Source organism: Mobula hypostoma, chromosome 29, assembly GCF_963921235.1.
Source record: "Mobula hypostoma chromosome 29, sMobHyp1.1, whole genome shotgun sequence".
Lineage (NCBI taxonomy): Eukaryota > Metazoa > Chordata > Chondrichthyes > Myliobatiformes > Myliobatidae > Mobula > Mobula hypostoma.
The window spans coordinates 9925124-9951084 of NC_086125.1; the positions used below are offsets into that span (position 1 = coordinate 9925124).

General features: G+C 43.9%; 1 protein-coding gene across 1 annotated transcript; it reads right to left on the reverse strand.

Moving 5' to 3' along the window:
• Nucleotides 1–1394: 1394 nt before the first annotated feature.
• On the reverse strand, nucleotides 1395–24159 carry LOC134339350 (transmembrane emp24 domain-containing protein 1-like). The gene is made up of 4 exons (XM_063035776.1): nucleotides 23906–24159; nucleotides 5830–5927; nucleotides 4451–4619; nucleotides 1395–1894 (listed from the first exon to the last, which is right to left on the reverse strand). Exons 1-4 carry the CDS (start codon nucleotides 24113–24115, stop codon nucleotides 1676–1678), a joined length of 696 nt encoding a protein of 231 aa, XP_062891846.1. The 5' UTR covers nucleotides 24116–24159; the 3' UTR covers nucleotides 1395–1675.
• Nucleotides 24160–25961: the final 1802 nt, after the last annotated feature.

Below are 25961 nucleotides of genomic sequence, written 5' to 3' on the forward strand. Positions count from 1 at the left end.
TTTTCTTCTATACTCCATCAAGCTGTGGTATCACACTACAGTTAGATCTTTAAACATGTAATTTCTGAAGGGTTTTTGATTTTCTCTCCACCCCACCGATTCACCTCCACCAAGGCCCGGAACCTCAGATTGTGAGGCTCACAAATGCACCTGACTCTTGGTAGAAAGAGTTTTCCCACGCCCATCCTCGAAACATCAATAAGATTTCTTCAGCCTCGAAACTAACCACCTCTTGATCCCTGAGGCATAGAGAGGGTCTTCACCATCTTTCCAAGGGTTCTCCCTAACCTTGCTGAACACGAGCTCCGTCCATGATATTTAAATAAATGTGGTCATTGATTTTTGTTGTGTCTACAGTTAGGGGTGAACACTCTCCCCTCTGGCTGAGTGACAATTTCATTCATACAACCCATACTTGTAGCCTTCACCTGTATATATTTTCTTTTAAATTATGAATAAATGATTATGTACAGGGTGGTTTGTGAGCGACTCAGACATTTTTTAAACTTTTAACTTGATGCGCTTTCAGAGAACCCGTGTGCTTTTTAAAATTAGTTGTTAACTTTTGCCCCTTAAAAGATGAAGGTTTCTTGGTCTTCATTTAAAAGTGCTAAAGAAGACCCTGCCTCTTCTCACACCAGTGAACACACAGGATCTGGGTCAGATTTAACCAGGTTTAATATAAAAGCGGCTATTTTCATGTAGTTTGACGGATTGTGTAACGTTATACAATGCCAGCAGTCCAGGTTCAATTCCCACTGCTGTATGTAAGGAGTTTTCACGTTCTCCCCTTGACTATGTGGTTTCCTCTCACTTTCTAAAGAGGTACGAGTTAGGGATAGCAAGTTGTGAGCATACTGTGTTGACACCAGAAATATGGCCACACTTGTAGGCTACCCCTCAGCTCTTCAGGACTGTGTAGATCGTTGACACAAATAAAACAATTCACCGTAAGTGTTGATGTAAATGTGAAAAATAAAATGAATATTGGCCAACCCCCAACAATATTTTAACTGTGCTAGCCTTTAAATATTTCATTGCCTTCTGCTAATCTTCAGCCTCATCATAGACAGTCTCTCAACTCAACCCAACCAAATCCTCTTTGAGAAATAAAAATCTCATTCAATTGATCTGTTAAATTTCTTAAATCAAATTAATTCTTTATTGATACTGTACACTTCGGGTAGGATGAGCTACCTGACACCCAGACCCTCTGCCCTAGTTTATTAACAATAAGCACACCGATATCAATGTAACACACATCAAAGTTGCTGGTGAACGCAGCAGGCCAAGCAGCATCTGTAGGAAGAGGTGCAGTCGACGTTTCAGGCCGAGACCCTTCGTCAGGACGACTTCGTCGACTGCACCTCTTCCTACAGATGCTGCTTGGCCTGCTGCGTTCACCAGCAACTTTGATGTGTGTTGCTTGAATTTCCAGCATCTGCAGAATTCCTGTTGTTTCCGATATCAATGTACATATTTAACATTCTCAGTATTCTGTAAGTCACTTACAGCCACTGTAAGTACAATTTGCATCAATCATCCCCTCATCCTCCTGTTTCCCAGTTGCCCAAAGAATCCAGCATACGCCACGCATACCCCAAACAAAGGGAAAAAGCCGCATCTAATCAGCCGTACCAGTTCACACCTCTGCTTCAACTTACAGTTTCTTAAATTACGTTTGGACTTTTCTCCGATCATCGAAAAGACTTTTCAACATGTAGACCTGGACAAAAGACACCACCAACATCACTCCCAGATTAACAGCAGACCAAAAATTCACTCTGCCCAAGTTGCCCTCCTGCAGGTTGCGATCTCGTGCCTCAAAGGCGCGCAGAGTGGCCTGGATCTGCACGCTCTTGTCCAGCTTGTGGTTCATATTCCCAATCGCCTCCTGAGGAATGAGGGATGGACAGTCAGGGTGAATGTGAGCCGTGAAAACCATGGGCAGCAATCAATCTATTCTATTTAAATTCTTCCTATATGGCAAAGCACAAGGAGGACTTCAAGTGATCAGAAGTGAATAGACTGGATGGGTTGTTAGGTGCAATATGAGTAAATCAGTTGAAATGGTTTGGGAGAGAAACCAGACAAAGCATTGCATCAGACATAGCACAAAGGTGGAGGACAAACTAGTAAAACTGAAGCAAACAGAAACACAGGTTTTAATTATGGTCTTAATTTCTTCAGCCAGAGGGCAGTGAATCTGTGGAATTCATTACCACATGTGGCTGTGGATGTTGTAATTGGGTGGAAGTTGATAGGTTTTTGATCAGTCAAGTTGTGAAAGGTTATGGAGGGAAGGCAGAAGATTGGGGTTGACAGCGAAATGGTTCAGCCACAAAGAGATGGTGGAGCAGACTCATTGGGCCGAATGGCCCAATTTTGCTCCTATGTCTTATGATCTAATTATGGTAAACACAAGAGGTTCTGCGGATGCTAGAAATCCACAGTAACACACAAAAAGTGCTGGAGGAGCTCAGCAGCATCTACAGGGAGGAACAGTCGGCGTTTTAGGCTGAGACCCTTCATCAGGACTGGAGGGTGGGGGGAAGAAGCCAGAATAAGGTGGTGGGTAGGGGAGGGGAAGGAGTACAAGCTGCCAGTTGAGGGGGATTGAATAGCCCTTCACATGCATGATGTTCTGAAAGGCAATTGTTATGTTGCACTGGCGATGTGTGCTCTCTATCATGCTCACTTTTGGGGGTTTTAAAACGTGTTTGATTGCTCCAAAGCCGCCATGAAGTCTTGGTGCTATTAAAACTTAATGGCGATCCATATTTTCTTGAAAGTGGCATCACAGGTCATAAAGAGGGTTTTTGACACATTGCCCTGTATAGATCAAAGCACTGAATGCATTAATTAGACTGTTGTGTTGAAGTTGTAAACAACATTGGTGAGGCCTAATTTGGAGTATTCTGTACAGTTCTGGTCAACTACTTACAGGAAAGATATCAATATAAGATTGAAAGAGTACAGAGAAAATTTACAAGGATTTTGCTGGGACACGAGGACCTGAGTTAAAGGGAAAGATTAAATAGGTTAGGACTTTATTCCTAGGAGAATAAGGGAAGATTTGATAGAGGTATACAAAATTATGAGGGGCATGCATAGTTAGGGTAAATGCAAGCAGCCCTTTTCCACCAGTTGGATAAAACTAGAACAAGAAGTCATAGGTTAAGGGTGAAAGGTGAAATGTTTAAGGAAAACGTCTTCACTCAGAGGGTGGTGAGAGTGTGAAACAAGCAATGGATGCAGGTCTGATTTCAACACCCAAGAGAAATTTGGTTAAGTACATGGACAGGAGGTTTAACTATGGTTCTATTGCAGGTCAATGGGACTAAGCAGAAATAATAGCATCATCTAGATGGGCTGAAGGGCCTGTTTGTGTGCTGCAATGCTGTGTGACTTTAATGCTCACTCTGAATATGTGTTCATCGTCTTCCAGTCACACAGAAATTGTGGAGCCTTTTCTCCCAGCCTTGGGTCTAACGGTCCACTGCATGCTGGCAGCACATCTGTCAGCTGACAGTTCCATGGATAATGTTGGACTGAAGACACTAAGGTTATTCTCCTTGGCACAAAGGGGATTTCATGCAGTGCAGGACAGTGACTGGTTTAGACGGAGTGGTCTCCATTAGTAGATAGCGTAGGATAGTTTACGTATTCCTGCACACACTCCTCTAAATTTATTGACATACAGTACAGAGTACATTCTTCCGGCCCTTCGAGCTGTGCTGCTCAGCAATCACCCAATTTAATCCTATCCTAACCACAGCACAATCTACAATGACCAATAAACCTACCAACTGGTAGGTCTTTGTAATGTAGGAGGAAACCAGAGCACCTGGAGGAAACCCACACGGTCATGGGGAGAACATACAAACTCCTTACAGGGAGTGGCTGGAATTGAACCCGGGTCGCTGGTACGGTAAAGCGTTGTGCTAACCGCTATGCTACCATGTCAGCCCAACACTACTATGCTGCCCTAATTAGGTCTAACCAACGTCGTATACAACATCAACATAACATCCCAACTCCTGTATTCAGTACTTTGATTTATGAAGGTCAATGTGCCAAGAGCTCTCTTTACAGCCCTATCTATCTGTGGTGCCACTTTCAAAGAAATACCTAACATATTGGGAAAAAGATCCAAGGGAGGAGTGAGGAAAATCTTTTCTCATTAATTAGAGCAGACATGATCTGGATCTCAGTGCCCGTAAGGCTGAACTTTCCAATGGGATTTGGATAGCTACTTGCAAAGTTGGAGAAAAAGAAGCATGTCTGATTACAGTACTTTAAAATAGCAAAGAGTTGAAGGAGCAAATAGTTTTCTGTTTTGATTCTGTTTAATGGACACAGCTCTGGGTCAGTATTAACGCATTCAACATTGGGCAGAAATGCTGCAGCTTTCCTCGGAGGGTAGGGTCTGAAAGTGATTCCAACTTACCTTGATGTCGTCAATCTTAACATCCAGCAGCTCCTCGGGTTCTACGATCTCTGACCAGTCCTCCTGAACATCATCAAAAATTACCTCAAAGAAGATGAGCTTCTCAGAAATGGTGCTGAAGGAATTGTCAAAGCAGATTTTATAATCCCCTTCCATTGTAGGTTCGATGCTATGGACCAAAAATAGAAAATACTCAGCAAAAGATTTCACTGCTGGCCTGCCTTGGATTCATTTCTAGCAAAGTGGTTGTGACACATCTAAAGCAAACGAAACAGCCTGCTTCAATCACTGCTTTTAAAAGTGTGTACCCAGATAGCAATTCCACCTAGACACAGGAAGTCATTTGGGCAAATTCAGTGAGGTAAGTAAAAGAAGTTTACCTTCAGATGACTGAAGACTCAGTCAAGAGATCTAAATGAAGTGATATGATCAGAGAAACAATAGTGGATAAACATCAAGAAACAAGGATTGTTTGGTGGACGGGATGGGTCCGTGGCAGGAATTAAATACAATAAGAACTCTAAAAACTGAGGCATTAGCAGACCACAGGTCTATGGCATTTGAAATGTAAACAGAAGTAGTTAAACTCTCAGTAGGTCAGACAGAATCCATAGAACGAGAGAGATGCTATCTGACCTGCTGAATAATGAAAGTCTGAAATAAAAGTAGAAAATGCTGGAACGATTCTGCAGGGCAGATAACATCTCCCTCTATAGATTCAGCCTGACCTGCTGAGTTTAAACATGTCTGTTTTTCATTCCATATGCGATATAGATTTGCATTAACCCCTTGAGGGCTGGATGGATAACCTTCATGGAAAATAGTTCAATTTGTATAATAACACATTGTATTTAAATTTAATTTGTATGATAATGCATTGTATTTCAGTTCTTATCCCACATTTCCAGAATCACATCCGAACATGCAGTCTCCAGTTAATGTCCCATCAAATACTGAGGAAGCCATTTCTAAGAGAGAGGTATTCATGTTGAAAAGGCAAATGATAAATACTGCAAATCAGTTTTAGACTGGAGAAACACAGGCATGGAAACTGATTAACCGTTTTATTGCTCTTAGTACCAGGCAATGCTAGACCACTTCTCTAGGACTTTGGGCTTTGGACTCAGGATGGGTCTGTTGGGTTAGTTGACCCCCAACCCAGAAGCTACCTTTGACCTCTGTACCTGTACCGATGAGATAGGAAAGGGAATGAAAGCTGGTCTCCAGATAATCAACAGAATTCAGCAGTTTTGTGAATGAGCGCTGGGTGCCCTGCAGAGTCAGATAGACAACCACAGGTGGTTAAGTGAAGAATGGCTGAGGGGCTGGGCTGACGCATGACATCACACACATGACGCTGTCTGTACGGTTAAACTCACGTGTGGACACCGTCGGACCGCTTGGATTCGGTGATCAGGTTTTCACCACTTGGGCCAAACACAGAGAAATCAACGTCGAGGCCTGCTCCTCCAATCACCTGTAGGGAGATCACAAGGAAGTTTCAGACACACCCAACCTGATGCTTTGTCTTCACCCTTAGCGCTTGGCAATGGAAACAAGCCGCTACTGAACGCCAGTGATCCTTAGAGAGACACAAGAGAATACAGGCTTGGAATCTGGGTCACATGAAAAGTGCTGGAGAAACTCAGCAGGTCAGGCAGCATCCATGCAGGAAAACAGACAGTTGATGTTTCAGGTGGACTGCCCATTTCCCTCCACAGATGTCAAGTTCCTCCAGCACCTTTTGTGCTCTTGCCAAAGCCACCTAAGTTATCAAGAAAAGGCAGAACCAGAAGTGAACACAATTCAAAAGCTGAAACAAGAAACCACAACAGGTTAAGCTGACGGAAATGGCTTTGCCACTTTAGCTGAGGCCAATATTTTACTCCAGTCATGTGGCATTCGCTTAGTGCACCTTCCAGAATGAGACAACACCAAGAGGGTATCGTCTCTGCCTAGAACTGGGAAATAGATCAGAAAAGGAGCAAATGTACAAATGTCAAAGTTGCTGGTGAACGCAGCAGGCCAGGCAGCACCTATAGGAAGAGGTACAGTCAACGTTTCAGGCCGAAACCCTTCGTCAGGACCATCTCGGCCCAAAACGTCGACTGTACCTCTTCCTAGAGATGCTGCCTGGCCTGCTGCATTCACCAGCAACTTTGATGTGTGTTGCTTGAATTTCCAGCATCTGCAGAATTCCTCGTGTTTGCGTTTTTAAGTGTACAAATGTCTCTGTTTGCTACTCATCTGGGCAAGCTCCTATAGCTCTGGTCTGCCCACCTGTCTATGACTTTACAGAAAGCCAGTTTTTTTTAATGGTGAAAGGTGGTGGGATCTGCGCATTTTTGTGTTTCAATCACAAGTTAATACACCCACAGCCAGTGATTATGGAAGCAAGTGGTATGTTCGCTGTTACTAGGATTAGAAATATCTTCCTCTGATTATCTGCAGATTAATGTGAAAAAGCCTAAGGAGCTGGTGGTAGACCTGAGGAGAGCTAAGGTACCGGTGACCCCTGTTTCCATCCAGGGGGTCAGTGTGGACATGGTGGAGGATTACACATACCTGGGGATACGAATTGACAATAAACTGGACTGGTCAAAGAACACCGAGGTTGTCTACAAGAAGGGTCAGAGCCGTCTCTATTTCCTGAGGAGACTGAGGTCCTTTAACATCTGCCGGACGATGCTGAGGATGTTCTACGAGTCTGTGGTGGCCAGTGCGATCATGTTTGCTGTTGTGTGCTGGGGCAGCAGGCTGAGGGTAGCAGACACCAACAGAATCAACAAACTCATTCGTAAGGCCAGTGATGTTGTGGGGATGGAACTGGACTCTCTGATGGTGGTGTCTGAAAAGAGGATGCTGTCTAAGTTGCATGCCATCTTGGACAATGTCTCCCATCCACTACATAATGTACTGGGTGGGCACAGGAGTACATTCAGCCAGAGACTCATTCCACCGAGATGCAGCACAGAGCGTCATAGGAAGTCATTCCTGCCTGTAGCCATCAAACTTTATAACTCCTCCCTTGGAGGGTCAGACACCCTGAGCCGATAGGCTGGTCATGGACTTATTTCATAATTTACTGGCATAATTTACATATTACTATTTAACTATTTATGGTTCTATTACTATTTATTATTTATGGAGGAACTGTAACGAAAACCAATTTCCCCCGGGATTAATAAAGTACGACTATGACTATGATTAATAATTCAGGGCACTGGTGAGATCATGTCTGCAGTATCGTGAACATGTACGGCTTCCCTACCCAAACAGAGATATATTCTTGAGATAGAGGGAATGTAGCAGATGTTCATCAGATACAAAGAGATAAAATTCCTATTCTTGTTGAGCAGTTTCTCGCTATTGGGGTAGCTACAACCAGAGATACAGTCATCTACAAAGGCACCCACTGTCCAGGATAGTTCTGAAGTGCTCCTTCACCCCAACAGGGCAGTAGAGCATATAACACAGAACGGTAAGCACAGGGCAGGCTCTTCCGCCCACAGTGTTATGCCAAACTAATTAAATTAGCAATCAAATGTGCAACTAAAGGAATCTCTTCTGCCTGCACCATGTCCACATCCACCATTTCCCGCACATTCATGTATCAGGCCAGGTGACAGAAGTTTGTGCAGGAGGACACTTTGCAACTAGTGATGACAATGCCATTAGTTTCAAAGTGAATATGCAAAAACACTGGTTAGGCCTGCAGGTTGAGAAAGGCCAATTCTTATGGCATCCGAAAGGATCTGGCAGGCGTGGACTGGGTCAGGCTGTTCTCTGGCAAAGGTGTACCTGCTAAGTGGGAGGTCTTCAAAAGTGAAATTTTGAGAATACAAAGTTTGTACGTACCCATCAGAATAAAAGGTAAAGATAACGGGTATAGGGAACCTTGGTTTTCGAGAGATATTGAGGCCCTAATTAAGAAAAAAAAAGGGAGGTGCATAGAAGATACAGGCAGGTAGGAACAAATGAGGTGCTTATGGAGTATAAGAAATGTAAGACGAGGCTTAAAGAAATCAGGAGGGCTAAAAGGAGGCATGAGGTTGCCCTAGCAGACAAGGTGAAGGAGAATCCTAAGGGATTCTACAGATCTGTGAAGGGCAAAAGGATTGCAAGGGACAAAACTGGTCCACTGGAACAGGGGTCCCCAACCTTTTTTGCACTGGTTTACTATTGACAATATTCTTGCAATATTCTTATGAGTGACTAATACACTCAATTTTGTTTCTAAAAGGGTTTATCTAACGAATTTAATATTAAACACACAGCGCATATTCTCCTCACATGAGTATAGTGATAAGTCAGCTATAGTCACTTATAAGTCAATATTTTAAGTAACGTTTGGATATTAAACACACAGCGCATATTTTCCTCGTATGAACATATAATATCATTGCAACACACCAATATCGCTGAATCAGTGGGAGCCCTGGGCCTGTTTTCCTGCAACAAGACGGTCCCATCGAGGGGTGATGGGAGACAGCGATACTCGAAGGGGGTTCCTTACGTCCAGTCTATTCCGCAATTTAGTTTTCGTTGCATTCATTGCAGAAAACTCCGCTTCGCAGCGATATGCTGTTGGAAATGGAAGCAATGTTTTCAGTGCTTTCGTGGCTACCTCAGGATATTTAGCCTTGACTTTGATCCAGAATGCCGGCAGAGATGTTATGTCAAACATACTTTTCAGCCCGTCGTCACCTGCAAGCTTGAGGAGTTGATCTCCTTCCCGCGCTGACATGGATGATTTACCGGGGACATTCACAAATGGGTCACGGACCCATTCCTTTGCATACCTTGGGTCACTGATGACCTCGCGTGTGTTCAAGTTCAACAGTGGCCGTGACAGGGCATGAGGAAAGGTGCAGCTGACTCATATCGCCAAATCATATCGTTTCCTCGCGGCCCGGTAGCGCATGCTTTGTGGCCCGGTACCGTGGTTGGAGACCACTGCACTGGAAGATCAGAATGGTAATCCATGTGTGGCGCCAAAGAGATTGGGGCAGGGGGGATCTTAAATGGATTTTTTTGCATCTGTATTTACTCAGGAGACAGAGTCTGCAGAACTGAGGCAAAGAAACATAAACTTCATGGACCCAAGACAGATTACAGAGGAGGAGGTGTTTGCTGTCCTGAGGCAAATCAGGGTGGATAAATCCCCAGGGCCTGACAAGGTGTTCCCTCGGACCCTACGGGAAGCAAGTGCAGAAATTACCGGGGCCCAAGCAAAGCTGTTTAAATCATAGGAACATAGAAAACCTGCAGCACAATACAGATCCTTTGACCCACAATGCTGTGCCGAACATGTACTTACTTTAGAAGTTACCTAGGGTTACCCATAGTTCTCTATTTTTCTGAGCTCCATGTACCTGTCCAGGAGTCTCTTAAAAGACCCTATTGTATCCACCTCCACCACCGTCGCCAGCAGCCCATTCCATGCACTCACCACTCTCTGTGTAAAAAACTTACCCCTGACATCTCCTCTGTACTTCCTTCCAAGCACCTTAAAACTATGCCCTCTTGTGCCAGCCATTTCAGCCCTGGGAAAAAGCCTGTGACTATCCACATGGTCAATGCCTCTCATCACCTTATACACCTCTATCAGGTCTCCTTGCCTGAGGTGACCAGGACTGAGCACAGTACTCCAAGTGGGGTCTGACCAGGGTCCTATATAGTTGTAACATTATCTCTCGGCTCTTGAACTCAATCCCAGGGTTGATGAAGGCCAATGCAATTTTAAGTGTCCTATGGACTCGGACCCCAAGATCCCTCTGATCCTCCACACTGCCAAGAGTCTTGCCATTAATGCTATATTCTGCCATCATATTTGACCTACCAAAATGAAGCACTACACACTTATCTGGGTTGAACTCCAACTGCCACTTCTTAGCCCAGTTTTGTACCTTATCAATGTCCCCATTGTAACCTCTGACAGCCCTCCATATCATCAGCAAATTTACTAACCCATCCCTCCGCTTCTTCATCCAGGTCATTTATAAAAATCACAAAGAGAAGGGGTCCCAGAACAGATCCTGAGGCACACCACTGGTCACCAACCTCCATGCAGAATATGACCCATCTATAATCACTCCTTGCTTTCTGTGGGCAAGCCAGTTCTGGATCCACAAAGCAAGATCCCCTTGGATCCCATGTCTCCTTACTTTCTCAATAAGCCTAGCATAGTGTACCTTATCAAATGCCTTGCTGAAATCCATATACACTACATCTACTGCTCTATCTTCATCAATGTGTTTAGTCACATCATCAAAAAATTCAATCAGGCTCATAAGGCACAACCTGCCTTTGAAAAGGCCATGCTGACTATTCCTAATCATACTATGCCTCTCCAGATGTTCATAAATCCTGCCTCTCAGGATCTTTTCCATCAACTTACCAACCACTGAAGTCAGACTCACTGGCCTATAATTTCCTGGGCTATCTCTACTCCCTTTCTTGAATAATGGAACAACATCCGCAACCCTCCAATCCTCCACAACCTCTCCCATCCACATTGATAATGCAAAGATCATCGCCAGAGGATCAGTAATCTCCTCCCTCACCTCCCACAGTAGCCTGGGGTACATCCCATCCAGTCCCGGTGACTTATCCAACTTGATGCTTTGCAAAAGCTCCTGCACATCATCTTTCTTAATGTCTATATGCTCAAGCTTTTCAGTCCGTTGTTCCCTACAAACGTCAATGTCCTTTTCTGTAATGAATACTTTGCTTCAGAATTCACTAAGTACCTCCGCTATCTCTTCCAGTTCCATACGTTTTTCCACTGTCACACTTGATTGGTCCTATTCTCTCACGTATCCTCTTGCTCTTCACATCCTGCTCGCCAAGGACTTCTCACGGCCCCTTCTGGCTCTCCTAATTTCATTCTTAAGCTCCTTCCTGCTTGCCTTATAATTTTCTAGATCTTGATCATTACCTAGCTTTTTGAACCTTTTGTAAGCTTTTCTTTTCTTCTTGACTAAATTTTCAACAGCCTTTGTACACCATAGTTCCTGTATCCTACCATCCTTTCCTTGTCTCCCTGGAACGTACCTATGCAGAACACCACACAAATATCCCCTTAACATTTGCAACATTTCTTCTGTACTCTTCCCTGAGAACATCTGTTCCCAATTTACGCTTCCAGGTTCCTGCCCGATAGCTTCATATTTCCCCTTACTCCAATTAAGCGCTTTCCTAACTTGTCTGTTCCTATCTCTCTCCAATGCTATGGTAAAACAGTTAGAATTATGATCACTATCTCCAAAATGCTCTCCCCCTGAGACGTGACACCTGACCAGGTTCATTTCCCAATACCAGATCAAGTACACCTCTTCCTTTGTAGGCTTATCTACATATTGTGTCAGGAAACCTTCCTGAACACACCTAACAAACTCCACCCCATCTAAACCCCTTGCTCTAGGGAAATGCCAATCAATATTGGGGAAATTAAATTCTCCCATCACGACAACCTTGTTATTATTGCACCATTCCCAAATCTGTCTCCCTATCCGCTCCTCGATGTCCCTGTTACTATTGGGTGGTCTATAAAGAACACCCAGTAGAGTTATTGACCCCTTGCTGTTCCTAACCTCCACCCACAGAGACTCAGTAGACAAACCCTCCATGACTTCCTCCTTTTCTGCAGCCGTGACACTATCTCTGATCAACAGTGCCACGCCCCCACTGCTTTTGCCTCATCTTTAACAATAGGTGAAGTACCAGAGGATTGGAGTTTAAGGCTCTAAAAATAAACCAGGAAGTTATAGGCTGGTGAGTCTGAGATTGGTAATGGGAAAATTATTGAAGGTATTCTAAGGGACCTGATATATAAGTGTTTGGATAGACATGAACTGATTAAGGATAGTCAGTATGGCTTCATGTGTGGTGGTTCATGTCTAACCAATCTTAAGAGTTTTCAAAAGGATACAAGGAAAGTTGATGAAGGCAAGGCAGTGAATGAACGTTGGCAAGGCACTTGACAAGGTCAGGTCCTGCATGGGAGGTTGATCAAAAACATTCAGCTGCTCCGCATTCAAGATGAGGTAGTAAATTGGATTAGACATTGGCTTTGTGGGAAGGCCAGACAGTGGTAATACAGGGTTACCTCTCTTACTGGAGGCCTGTGACAAGTGGTGTGCCGCAGGGATCAGTGCTGGGACTATTGCTGTTTGTCATCTATATCTACAATCTGGATGATAATGTGGTTAACTGGATCACCAACTTTATGGATGACACCAAGGTTGGGGGTGTAGAGGACAGTGAGGAAGGCTATCATGGCTTGCAGAGAGATCTGGACCAGCTGGAAAAATGGCAGATGGAATTTAATGCAGTCAAGTGCGAGGTGTTGCACTGCAGTAGGACCAATCAGGGTCGGTCTTACCCAGCGAACAGTAGGGCACTGAGGAGTGTGGTTGAACAAAGGGATCTGGGAATACAGGTCCATAACTCATTGAAAGTGGTGTCACAGGTAATTGGGTTATAAAGAAAGTTTACGACAGATTGGCTTTCACAAATTTAAGTATTGAGTACAGGAGATAGGATGTTATGTTGAAGTTGTAAAAGACATTAGTGAGGTCTAAATTTGGAGTATTTTGTGCAGTTTTGGTCACCTTCCTATAGAAAAGATGTAAATAAGGTTGAAAGAGTACAGAGAAAATTTACAAGGATGTTGCTGGGTCTGGAGGACCTGAGTTATGGGGAAATATTGAATTGGTTAAGGCTTTATTCTTTGGAACATAGAAGATTGTGACATTTGATAGAGGTATTCAAAATTATAAGTGGTATAGATAGGATAAATGCAAGCACTGACGTTGGGTGGGTCTACAACCAGAGGTCATGGGTTAAGGGTGAAAGATGAAAAGTTTAAGGGGAACATGAAGGTCCTAAGTGTGTGGAACGAGCTTCCCACACCAGTGACGCATGCGAGCTTGATTTCAATGCTTAAGGGAGGATAGGTACATGAATAGTAGGGGTATGGAGGGTTATGGTCCCCGTGCAGGTCGATTGGATCAGGCAGTTGAAATGGTTTGGCACATAGATGGGCCAAAGGGCCTGTTTCTGAGCTGTACTTTTCTAGGACTCTGTCAAAGATCCTCTTAACCACTTCTCTCACATCTATCTCCAACACAACCCTAGGCATCACGTCTGGGCAGCCACCACTTTCTGTGTAAAAAAAAATAGCCCCGTAATCTCCTTTGAACTTAAATCCTCTCACCTTCAATGCACGCCCTCTGGTGTTAAGACATTTCAATACTGGGTAAGTGATACTGAATGTCTTCTTTTCTATACCTCTCATAAGCTTATAAACTTCTATCAGATCTCCCCCTCATCCTCCATCGCTCCAGAGAAAACAACCCAAGTTTGTCCAAGCTCTTCTCACAGCACATGCTCTAATCCAGGCAGCATGCTGGCAAACCTCTTCCTCACCCTCTCCAACGTCTCAATATACTTCCTATGATGGGGTGACCTAAACTCCAGATGTAGCCCAGCAAGATTTTATAAATCTGCAAATACAACTTCTGCACTCTTCAAGCGTGCCATATCTGTGTCGCCACTTTCAGGAAGCCAAGGACTTAAGATCCCAAAATCCCTCTGTACACCAACACTGCCAACCATTACCAGTGCACTGTCCCCTTAGAGTTGATCCTCCACAGTGCAACACTTTGCTTTGGCTGGATTAGACTTAATCCGCCATTTCTCTGCTCATATCTGCAATTGAAATACAGGTTTCCCCCGCCATCTGAAGGTAGAGCGTTCCTATGAAACAGTTCGTAAGCCGAAATGTCGTAAAGCGAAGAAGCAATTACCATTTATTTATATGGGAAAATTTTGTGAGCGTTCGCAGACCCAAAAATAACCTACCAAATCATGCCAAATAACACATAAAACCTAAAATAACAGTAACATATAGTAAAAGCAGGAATGATATAGTCATACTCATACTTTATTGATCCCGGGGGAAATTGGTTTTCGTTACAGTTGCTCCATAAATAATAAATAGTAATAGAACCATAAATAGTTAAACAGTAATATGTAAATTATGCCAGTAAATTATGAAATAAGTCCAGGACCAGCCTATTGGCTCAGGGTGTCTGACCCTCCAAGGGAGGAGTTGTAAAGTTTGATGGCCACAGGCAGGAATGACTTCCTGTGACACTCTGTGCTGCATCTCGGTGGATATGATAAATGCACAGCCTATGTAAAGTAGAAACACTTTTCCACAGTCATTACTGAACTGTTCTCCGTACCGAAAATCTCACGCAAGCGCCGTTGGCAGAAAATCTCACGCAAGCGCCGTTGGCAGAAAATCTCACGCAAGCGCTGTTGGCAAGAACACTCTCTCCAGTAACCTTTAAACTATGAAGCTGCCAAATCATACCAAATAACACGTAAAAATACACAGCCTATATAAAGTAGAAATAATGTATGTACAGTGTAGTATCACTTACGGGAATCGGGAAGACAGCACAGAGCACACTGATGATGGTGTGTTAGACTGAGTCGTCACAGGCTGGGGTGGTGCAGTGGCCCCCACCCTCCGGGCCGCTGACCGATACATTGCCGCGAAGAACGCAGTGGTAGCTGGGAGGCACACAGCACATCTTTAAGAAAAAATGCCGAAATAAAGATGCTAATTAATTAGGTGCCGCCTGGCATGTAATTGTCGGCCCAGATCAGAGCCGATTTCTGATTGCATCACCTCTGATCTGGGCCGACAATTATGTGTCGGCGGCACCTAATTGATTAGCATGTTTATTTCGGCTTTTTTCTTAAAGATGTGCTGTATGCCTCCTGGCTACTGCTGCATTCTCCGCGAATCGGTATCTGTCCGTGGCCATCGTCTGTTTCCATCAGGCAGGCAGCTCATCCTCTCCTATGACTGCTCGCCTCGATGTCGAAGGTCGAGGTTTGTCGTCTGCTGTGGCTGATGTGGAAGGCTTGCTTGACTGCTGAGCCTCGTGCATTTTTCTATCACACAGTTCTTTAATAAGGACTCAAACCATCCTGCAAATATCTCCTAAACCGACGTACCCTTTCAAAAGTCGTACTTTATCATTACTCATTCGGTTTCGATTGTTATCCTTTTTTCTTCCAATTGCATCAGCTCTTCACCTGTCAGTTCTTGGTCATGGGATGCCAAAACCTCTTCAACATCATGTTCGTCAGCTTCCACAAGCCAAACTCACGTTGTCCTTACTTCGTTCACCACGATCAAAATGCTTAATTATGTCTAGTTTTACCATAAGTGTAACACCCTTACAAGCTCTTTCACGCTTTTCCGATACCTCAGAACTCATCTTGTAAATGGCTGCTCACAGGCACGTGTTTAAGCAATGCCGGCGAGAATGCAGTTCCGAATCCGGGGGAGAGCGGCTGCTCGGGGCGCGTGCTGCCTTTTATCGCGTGCTGAATTTTTTTTTGTAACAGTGAAAACACCTTCCGAAAGCGAAAACAGGGTACTAATGTAGGTCTTTCGTAACAGTGAGGTTTCGTAAAGCGAACGTTCGAAAAGCAAGGGATACCTGTATATCCTGAAAAAGGATCTAGTGCTTTCCTGGTGTAAACTGTTCCCGGGCTTCCAGCCAGGTCCAGGTGTCGATTATACCTGATGTTTCGATGACAAACTCCGCCATCTTCATCAGGGTCATGTCTAGTCCGGTAGTATATATACTCAGCTCCCCTCGTCTGTCCCTCCTGAATGGTTAGTCCTCAACCAGTCAAGTTCCTGCTATCCCATCTTGTTTGATCATATTCCAATTCTTATTTGGAGAGAGACCTTCACCTTTGTTGAAATTCTTATCCTCTAGTTTTATTTCAATAGCTTCCTTTACCAGGCAGTCCCAAAAGCCACTGCACAGTATTTTTGTGCCCTCTAAGTCAATCCTGTGGTCATCGCGTATGCAATGTTCTGCTACCTCCAATTTCTCGGGGTAAACCAAACGGATACACCTGCTGTGCTCCCTGATGTGTGTCTGTCTGGCCGATACACGCTGGTCTGCATTCACCGAGAATCCTGTAAACGCCAGCTGCCCTGAGTCCCAGGTCACCTTTGACCTGCACAAGCTGGGATTTCAGCTTCTTTACGGGTTTGTGGATGGTATTAACCTGGTATTTCTTCACTGTTACTCGTGAGGCTGACAGGGAGCATCTCCAAAATTTCAAGAGTGTTAAAAGATGAATAGAACATATAGAATAGTACAGCACAGTACAGGCCCTTCGGCCCACAATGTTGTGCCAACCCTCAAACCCTGCCTCCCATACAAGCCCCCACTTTAAATTCCTCAATATATCTGTCTAGTAGTCTCTTAAACTTCACTAGTGTATCTGCTTCCACCACTGACTCAGGCAGTGCATTCCACGCACCAACCACACTCTGAGTAAAAAACCTTCCTCTAATATCCCCCTTGAACTTCCCACCCCTTACCTTAAAGCCATGTCCTCTTGTATTGAGCAGTGGTGCCCTGGGGAAGAGGCGCTGGCTATCCACTCTATCTATTCCTCTTAATATCTTGTATACCTCTATCATGTCTCCTCTCATCCTCCTTCTCTCCAAAGAGTAAAGCCCTAGCTCCCTTAATCTCTGATCATAATGCATACCCTCTAAACCAGGCAGCATCCTGGTAAATCTCCTCTGTACCCTTTCTAATGCTTCCACATCCTTCCTATAGTGAGGTGACCAGAACTGGACACAGTACTCCAAGTGCGGCCTAACCAGAGTTTTATAGAGCTGTGTCATTACATCGCGACTCTTAAACTCTATCCCTCGACTTATGAAAGCTAACACCCCATAAGCTTTCTTAACTACCTATCCACCTGTGAGGCAACTTTCAGGGATCAGAAAAATTAGAAGATAATGGGCTCAGAGTATGACATTGACAAGTGTGAATTCTTTAAACCAAGCATCACTTAGTATGGTCACACAGATGATGCACAAGTTTACACAAATATGCTTAGAAAATTCAAGCGGTGGTGTATGCCCCAAGGCCAAAGGATGCATTACAGCTGAAGTCCTTGTTAGGATTTGTCAATTAATACAACAGGTTCCTGCCAAACCTGGCTACTGTGCACCACCCCTTGAACCCAGATTTTGAAGAAAACGTTATGACAAAGCAGTATTTGGCGGCTTTCCAGAAGCCAAAAGAAATGGTGACGTCAGATACTACATTCACACATTATGCAAAGCTTGCCTGTGACAGCTCTCCTACGGTATATATACAGTCATGTCACGTTATGAGTGAAGGAAGTGAACACCCTACAGCCTTTGCCTCGTATTTCCTTACAGAGACATGTTCCACAAACAGCCATAGCGTAAATTCAGAGAATTTCTTGGAAGGCACAATTACGAGACCGAATTCACGAGAACAACTAATTATGGAAATGCTGACAGACTGTCCCTTTAAAAAGGAAATATCTGAAAAATTTACAAAAGAGGACACTTTTCTTGGCACATTCTCTGCAATGCAAATCGAAAGTCTTGCTATTACAGCAGAGATATTCCAAAAGGGAAACCAGAAAAGATCCCACACTGTCTCACGTCTTACATGGTAACCCAAAATGGCTGGAACGTGCAACAGAAATTCCAGTCCTCATTTTCACCAACAATAACAGTCACCATCATGCCTCCTTCTACTTTGATTAACTATGTGAAAATTATTTCAGACCCAGAGAGTCTCCATGAGGATATGAGACGATCATGCACAACATTCCTACAGAACTTGCCCCTGATGGGGGTGGCCTTATGTACAGATTGAGATTTGTTGTATTTCTAAATGACAATAAACGAGGACTGAGTGTCCTCATAATCTAATCTAATCTAATCCAGGCGAAAGCTAAAGTGTTGGAGGAGCTACATGCCAGTAATCTTGGCGTGGTCAAAATGAAAGTGTTGGCTTGAAGCTTTGTCTGGTGGCCTAGGATAGATCAGCAGATCGGGCAGCTTTCCATGCACTGTTCGAGATCCAACACATCCAGAAGATGCCAGGAGCGGCACGTCTCCATCCCTGGGAACGGCCTGCATTGCCCTGGCAGAGGATTCATGTGGACTTTGCCAGACCATTCATAGGCACAAATTTGTTGGTAGTAGTGGATGCAGCTACGAAGTGGCCAGAAGTTTTCCCAATAACCTCCACTACAGCCTTGCTTTATATATTGAGAAGCTTCTTCACAAGGACTGGTCGGTGACAACTCACCACCGTTTGTTGTGAAACAGTTTCTGTCATTCCTGAAAATGAATGGTTTAAGGCACATTACATCTCATATTATATCAAACTGAGGGCTTCTCAAACAAGGTGGTTCCATGTTTCACTCCTGGACAAGCAGTCCAGGGACTACAGAGGTGATCAAAAGGGGGTAATTGGCAAGGTCAAGGACAGAACCGGACCACTCTCCCACACAGTGGGGACTGTGTCTGACGTCATCTGGAGATGACACATTGAACAGTTGAGGAAAGCAGAGTCAACTGTTGGAGAAGTAAGGTGCCCAAAGCTGTCAAAACCACCCCCTGCAGTCTCAGACTCGACTCCTGCAACCACCACAGAGGGGGCCCCAGAACCTGACGTTGTTTCACAGGCACAAGTCTCACCTGCCAGGCAGAGTGACTCCCTTGTCAGGAAAGATGTTATCCTCCAAGAGTAAGAAATCCTCCATAGCCATTAAAATTTTAGGCCGAATGGGACAATTTCAAATTTACTATGCTATGGCTATCTATATAGTAACTGTATTATATAGTATACTGTGTATCCAGTGCCTTTAAAATTAAAAATTATTCCCCCCACCCCTCGGAAGTTTTCATGCTCTATTGTTTTACAATATTGTATCACAATGGATTTAATTTGGCTTTTTTGACACTGATCAACAGAAAAAAACCCTTTCGCCTCTAAGTGAAAACAGATCTTTACAAAGTGATCTAAATTAATTACAAATATAAAAAACAAAATAATTGATTGCAGAAGTATTCACCCCCCCCCCCCCACCACTGGTGCAGCCAATTGGTCTTAGAAGCCGCACGAGTTAAGTGAAGATCTGTGTGCAGTCAGGGTGTTTCAAATGATTGTAGTAAAAATACACCTGTATCTGGAAGGTCCAACTGCTGGTGAGTCAGTACCTTGGCAAAAACTACACAGTGAAGACAAAAGAACACTCCAACCAACACCATAAAAAGGTTATTGAAAAGCACAAGTCAAGAGATGGATACAAGAAAGTTTCCATGTCACTGAATTTCCCTTGGTGTACAGTTAAGTCAATTATCAAGAAATGGAAAGAATATTGCACAGCTGTAAATCTGCCTAGAGCAGGTTGTCCTCAAAAACTGAGTGTCCGTGCAAGAAGGGGACTAGTGAGGGAGGCCACCAAGAGACCAATGACAACTCTGGAGGAGTTACAAGCTTGAGTGGCTGAGATGGGAGAGAAAACACATACAACTCTTGCCCGGGTGCTTCACGAGTCGCAGCTTTATGGGAGGGTGGCAAAGAGAAAGCCACTGTTGAAAAAAACTCACATGAAATCTCGGCTAGAGTTTGCCAGAAGGCATGTGGGAGTCTCTGAAGTCAGCTGGAAGAAGGTTCTATGGTCTGATGAAACTAAAATTGAGCTTTTTGGCCATCAGACTAAACGCTATGTTTGGTATAAACCAAACACCGCACGTCATCAAAAACACACCAACCCTACTATGAAGCATGGTGGTGGCTGCATCATGCTGTGGGGATGCTTCACTGCAGCAGGCCCTGCAAGGCTTGTGAAGGTAGAGGGTAAAATGAATACAGCAGAATACCGGGAAATCCTGGAGGAAAACCTGATGCAGTCTGCAAGATAACTGTGACTTGGGAGAAGGTTTGTTTTCCAGCAAGACAATGACCCCAAGCATAAAGCCAAAGCTACACAACAAAGTTAATGCCCCGGAGTGGCCAAGTTAGAGTCCAGACCTGAATCCAATTGAGAAGTTGTGGCTGGACTTGAAAAAGGCTGTTCACTCATGATCCCCATGCAACTTGACAGAGCTTGAGCAGTTTTGTAAATAAGAATGGGGAAAAGTTATGTTAACAAACAAAATGCTTAATCAAACAATATATTTACGAAATTACTGAAAGATTAAACATGTCCAGATGTGCAAAGCTGAATACCTATCCACACAGACTCAAGGCTGTAATTGCTGCCAAAAGTGCATCTACTAAATCCTGACCTGAAGGAGGTGAATACTTTGCAATTGATTACTTTGTGTTTTATTTTTGCGATTAATTTAGATCACTTTGTAGAGATCAATTTTCACGTTGACACGAGAGAGTCCTTTTCTGTTGATCAGTGTCAAAAAAGCCAAATTAAGTCCACTGTGATTCAATGTTGTAAAACAATCAAAGATGAAAATTTCCAAGTGGGTTGAATACTTTTTATAGGCACCGTATATGTGTGTATATATATTCATATATAGATGACTAGAGGGCAATACATTACATATTTGAGTCAAAGCATTTTATATTGAGGTGGAGTTTATAACTAAGCAGTGAGTTTAATCTTTCAGTAACTTTGTAAATATATTGTTTAAGTATTTTATTTGTTTACATAATTTATTATGGGTTATATGTAAAAGTGTATGAATGGCATATGTCATTATGCTGCCACGTGGTATGTGAGCAAACACTAAAAAGAAACTACTCATATCCTGACTCCCTTGTTTTCCTTTCAGTTAGTTTTTTGAGGTTACAACCTCAAAACACCAAGCATCCCAGTACAGATCCCTGTGGAACACCATTAGTTACAGACCTCCAGCCAGACTAAATCCCATTGACGACTACCCTTTGTCTTTTACGGACAAGCCACGGAGGTCCATGTAGACAACATCCACAGCTCAACTTTCACCAATCACCTTCATCACCTCCTGGGAAAACTCAATGCAGTTAGTAAGACACAACTTGCCCTGCACTATGCCAGGCTGACTGCCTCTACTTACATTTCCAAATGTTCATAAATCCATTCCCTAAGAATCTTTGGAATTCTCTGCTCAAGAGGAGTGTGAGGCTCAGTTACTTTGCATTTTCAGGAGAGGGCCGCACAGTAGCGTAGTGGTTAGCAAAACGTTTTACAATACCAGCGATCCACGTTCAATTCACATTGCTGCCTGTAAAGAGTTTGTACGTTCTCCCCGTGACCGTGCAAGTTTCCTTCTGGTGCTCCAGTTTCCTCCCACTTTCTAAAGACGTAACGGCTGCTAAGTTAGCAGCTTTAATTTCTGGGTGTTACTATTTAGAGGACCTGCCCTGGACCAGCCACAATGTAAGTGCATTGCAAAGAAAGCACAGCCGCACCTCTACTTCTTTTGGAGTCTGTGGAGAATCGGCGTGGCATTTAAAACTTTGACAAACTTCTATAGATATGTAGCGGAGAGTGTACTGATTGGCATCACAGCTTGGTATGGAAACACCAATGCCACTGAATAGAAAATTCTACAAAACGTAGTGGATTCAGACCAGAGCATCACGGGTAAAGACCTCCCAACCATTGAGAACATCTACATGAAAATCTATAGTAGGAAAGCAGCATCCATCATCAGAGATCTCCACCACCCAGGCCATGCTCTCTTCTCACTGCTGCCATCAGGTAGAAGGTACAAAAGCCTCAGGACTCGCACCACCAGGTTCAAGAACAGTTACTACCCCTCAACCATCAGGCTCTTGAACAAAAGGGGATGACTACACTCACTTGCCCATCCATTGAGATGTTCCCACAACCAATGATCTCATTTTAAGGTCTCTATCTCATCATCTCATGTTCTTGTTACTTATTACTATTTACTTACATTTGCATTTGCGTAGTTAGTTGTCTTCTGTGCTCTGCTTGATCTTTCATTGTTATAGTTACTATTCTGTAGATTTGCTGAGTATGCCCGCAGGAAAATGAATCTCAGGGTTGTATATGGTGACATATATATACTTTGATAATAAAATTTACTTTGAACTAGAATTTGATACATTCAGCAACAGGAAAGTGGACAAGACTCTGACTAGGTTATGTCTCTGTACCCCAGCCTCCTTCTTTAATGTCTGCAGGTAAGTTACAAATTAACGTGTTGAATTACAGCCAGTCTGGTTGTTGTCTCTGGACCTTTCCTAATTGAGTGCTCCCTGTTGTGAAGCCCTCAATCTCTTGCAATGACTGTAAGTAGACCTCTTGCCACCCAGCAACATTCCCCCCCCCCAAACCCACTGAACTGCCCCTGTTCCTCCAATATTTACTTTCTGCATTTTATGTACCAACACTCAGGCCCTCTTGCACACAATAACTTCCATGTTTGAATAATCCATTGGAGTACTGTACAAAGTAGAAGATATTGATCACTTGATAATTGTACTGCTGCCGCAAAGACAACAGGTTTCATAACATATGCTGGTGATATTAAGCCTGATTCTGAAGTGGACAGTTGGCTGGATCAGTGCAGATGAAGGGAGGGTCTTAACTCAAAACGTTGACGGTTTATTTCTCCGCTCAGATTGAGCTTTGCCATCGAGTTTGTCCAGCGTTTGCTTTTAGAACACAGACAGAAAGCAAAAACTGGGAGTAAACGTGTCTTTTTGGGCTATGACTAGTGAATGAGCCCCAGCCCAGGCATTCATAATCTGCGTTAAAGGTTAGTTGTGGGGACAATATTAATTTGGATAGGACTGTAAATACGGAAGAGGATGTAAAGAACCTGCAAGGGGGTGGGTTAAATAGGCAGAAACATGACAGCTAGAATATTATCACCATCATTACGTGTCATGTTGTATGACGTGGACAATCATGGTCTATGACCAAACATTGCCCTTGGCAAGTTTTTCTACAGAAAGTGGTTTGCCCATTGCCTTCTTCTGGGCACTGTCTTTAGGAGGCGAGTGAGCCCAGCCATTACCAATGCTCTTCAGAGATTGTCTGTGACAAAAAAACAGCGAAGTTATCTGCTTTGATCACAAAGGTGAAAGAGATAGGGAAGCGTTGTAAAGGGACACCGGTAACCTTGATCACCGACAGTAAGGAATTAGAAAGCAAATGATAAAGACTTAGTCTATATTCAAAGGCTTTAGAAGAATGAGAGATAACCTCGTCTAGACTTGTACAATTCTCATATGGTTCCACACGACAGGTAGTGGATATTCGCTCAGGTACAGTACACAATACACGGTGGAGCTCAGAATGAGGGATCATGGTCTCATAATAATAAAAAAAAATCAAAATTAAGGATCAAGACAGAGATTTCACAGAGATATCTCAATCTTAAATGGTGTTGAAGCTTAGAAATTCCCCTGCTCTGGACGTTTGAGTGTCGCTGAGTTAAGTCAGAACAGAGATCGATACATTCCTGTGCATTAAGGGAATCATGGATATGGGGACAGTGCGGGAAAATGGAGGCGCGGTAGAGGATGATACTGAATGAGCAACAGCTTCCAAGGGCCCAGGAGCCTAACGGTACGAATGCAGCCCCACCTGGTACTCGAGCTCCATGGTGTTGTTGCGAGCAGCGCTTTGGTAGAAGCACTCCTCTCTCCCGGGCGGAAGCACGAAGGTAAACTCCGAGTCCGAGGGCTGGCTGAAAGTCGCCGCAACGCCAGGCCAGCGGGAGAGCAGCGTGAGCAGCAGCAGTGGCCCGCCAGCCCCGATCGCCGGCCTCCGCATCCATCTGGCCCCGAGCTCCATGACCCAAGCGCCAACTTCCCCACCAAAAAAAACTTCCCACTTCCGCACAACTTTCCGCTCTCCTGATTTGCCCACCTTAGCATACCAATAGGCGATCGGAGAGTATCAACCAATCGGAAATCGAGATTTCGTAGAGTGACAGACTAGTTTCCAATCAGAGGCAACTAGAAAGCCGGTTAGGGCGGATTAAACCAATCAGCATAAAGTACATCTTTCTCCCGGGTTATACATTTCCCTGGTCCTATTAATCAACCGGTAGATGAGTACAAAAGGATCTATAAATTGTATGTTTATGTATTTGCCATACTAAGTTGAGTATTTCCCTGTTCAGAATTAATATGCATGATATTGGTATCTGTAGGAAGTGCACTTGTCAAAAAACAGTATGGCATATATTGTTTAAAGCGGTTCCTATGAGGTACGGAGGAATTGAGATCTTTGGGACAAACGGAGATTAACATAGAAAGTTTATTAGGATATCTACCATCATAAGGTATATAAGTACGTATTGGACTTTCTGAAAAGCATTCACCATCGTCATAAGCCCTGGTGAAGGGTCTTGGCCCGAAACGTTGACTGTTTACTCTTTTTCATAGCTGCTGTTTGATCTGGCAAGTTCTCCCCATCATTTTGCGTGGGTTGCTTTGGATTTCCGGCTTCTGCAGATCTCCTTGTGTTCATGATCATCGTTTTGTGGCGTGTTGTGTGACACAGGCGACACTGTCTTTGACTAGGAATCAGAATCAGGTTTATAAAAGAAATAATATATATTAAACAAAGAGAAAAACTATGTGAGGTAGTGTTCCTGGGATCAACGTCCATTTTGAAATCAGATGCCAGAGGGGAAGAAGCTGTTCCCGAATCACTGAGTGTGTGCCTTCAGGCTTCTGTACCTCCTTCCTGACGGTAACAGTGAGGACAGGGCATAGCCTGGGTGGTGGGGATCCTTAATAATGGATGTCGCTTTTCTGAGGCACTGCTCCTTGAAGATGGCTTGGATACTACGGAGACTAGTACCCAAGATGGAGCTGACTAATTTTACAACTTTCAGTAGGTTCTTTTGGTCTCGTGCATCAGCAACCCCCCCCCACCCCCCATACCAGACAGTGATGCAGCCTGTCAGAATGTTCTTCACAGCACATCTGTGGAAGTTTTCGAGTATTTTAGGTGACAAACTCCTAATGAAATGCCTTGCCTTACTTATAGCTGCATCGATATGTTGGGACCAGGTTAGAGCCTCAGAGATCTTGACACCCAGGAACTTGAAATTGCTCATTTTCTCCACTTCTGAACCCTCTGTGAAGATTGGTATTAAGTTCACAATCAGCTTTTTGGTCTTACTGACATTGAGTGCAGAGTTGTTGCTGCGACACCACTCCACTAGCTGGTACATCTCACGCCTGTACGCCCTCTCATCTCCATCTGAGATTCTACCAACAATAGTTGTATCATCAGCAAACTTATAGGTGGTATTTGAGCTGTGCCTAGCCACACAGTCATGGGTATGGAGAGAGTAGAGCAGTTGGGTATGATTGTTCTTGACAAGCATTTTTTTCTACAGAAAGTGCTTAGCCATTATCTTCTTCTGGGCAATGTCTTTACAAGACAGGTGTCATTATCTGCCTGGTGTCAGTGGTCACATAACCAGGACGTGATATGCACCAGTTGCTCATACCATCTGCTTCCATGGCTTCACATGACCCATATCGGGGGGGGCAGGGCTGGGTGGGATGGTGGGGTGCTACACTTTGCCCAAGGTGCCTTGCAGGCTAGCAGAGGGATGAAGCACCTTGCACCTCCTTTGGTAGAGACATATCTCCAGCCTACCACCCATTAGACTTTTTGA

What these genes read in the sequence shown, in the direction of transcription:
- LOC134339350 (XM_063035776.1), bottom strand. Translation starts at nt 24,115, where the DNA reads ATGGAGCTCGGGGCCAGATGGATGCGGAGGCCGGCGATCGGGGCTGGC. An exon ending in CCATGGAGCTCGAGTACCAG is followed by an intron (nt 5,928 to 23,905) that starts GTGGGGCTGCAT and finishes ATCTCCCTACAG; the next exon opens with GTGATTGGAGGAGCAGGCCT. An exon ending in TTAAGATTGACGACATCAAG is followed by an intron (nt 1,895 to 4,450) that starts GTAAGTTGGAAT and finishes CTCATTCCTCAG; the next exon opens with GAGGCGATTGGGAATATGAA.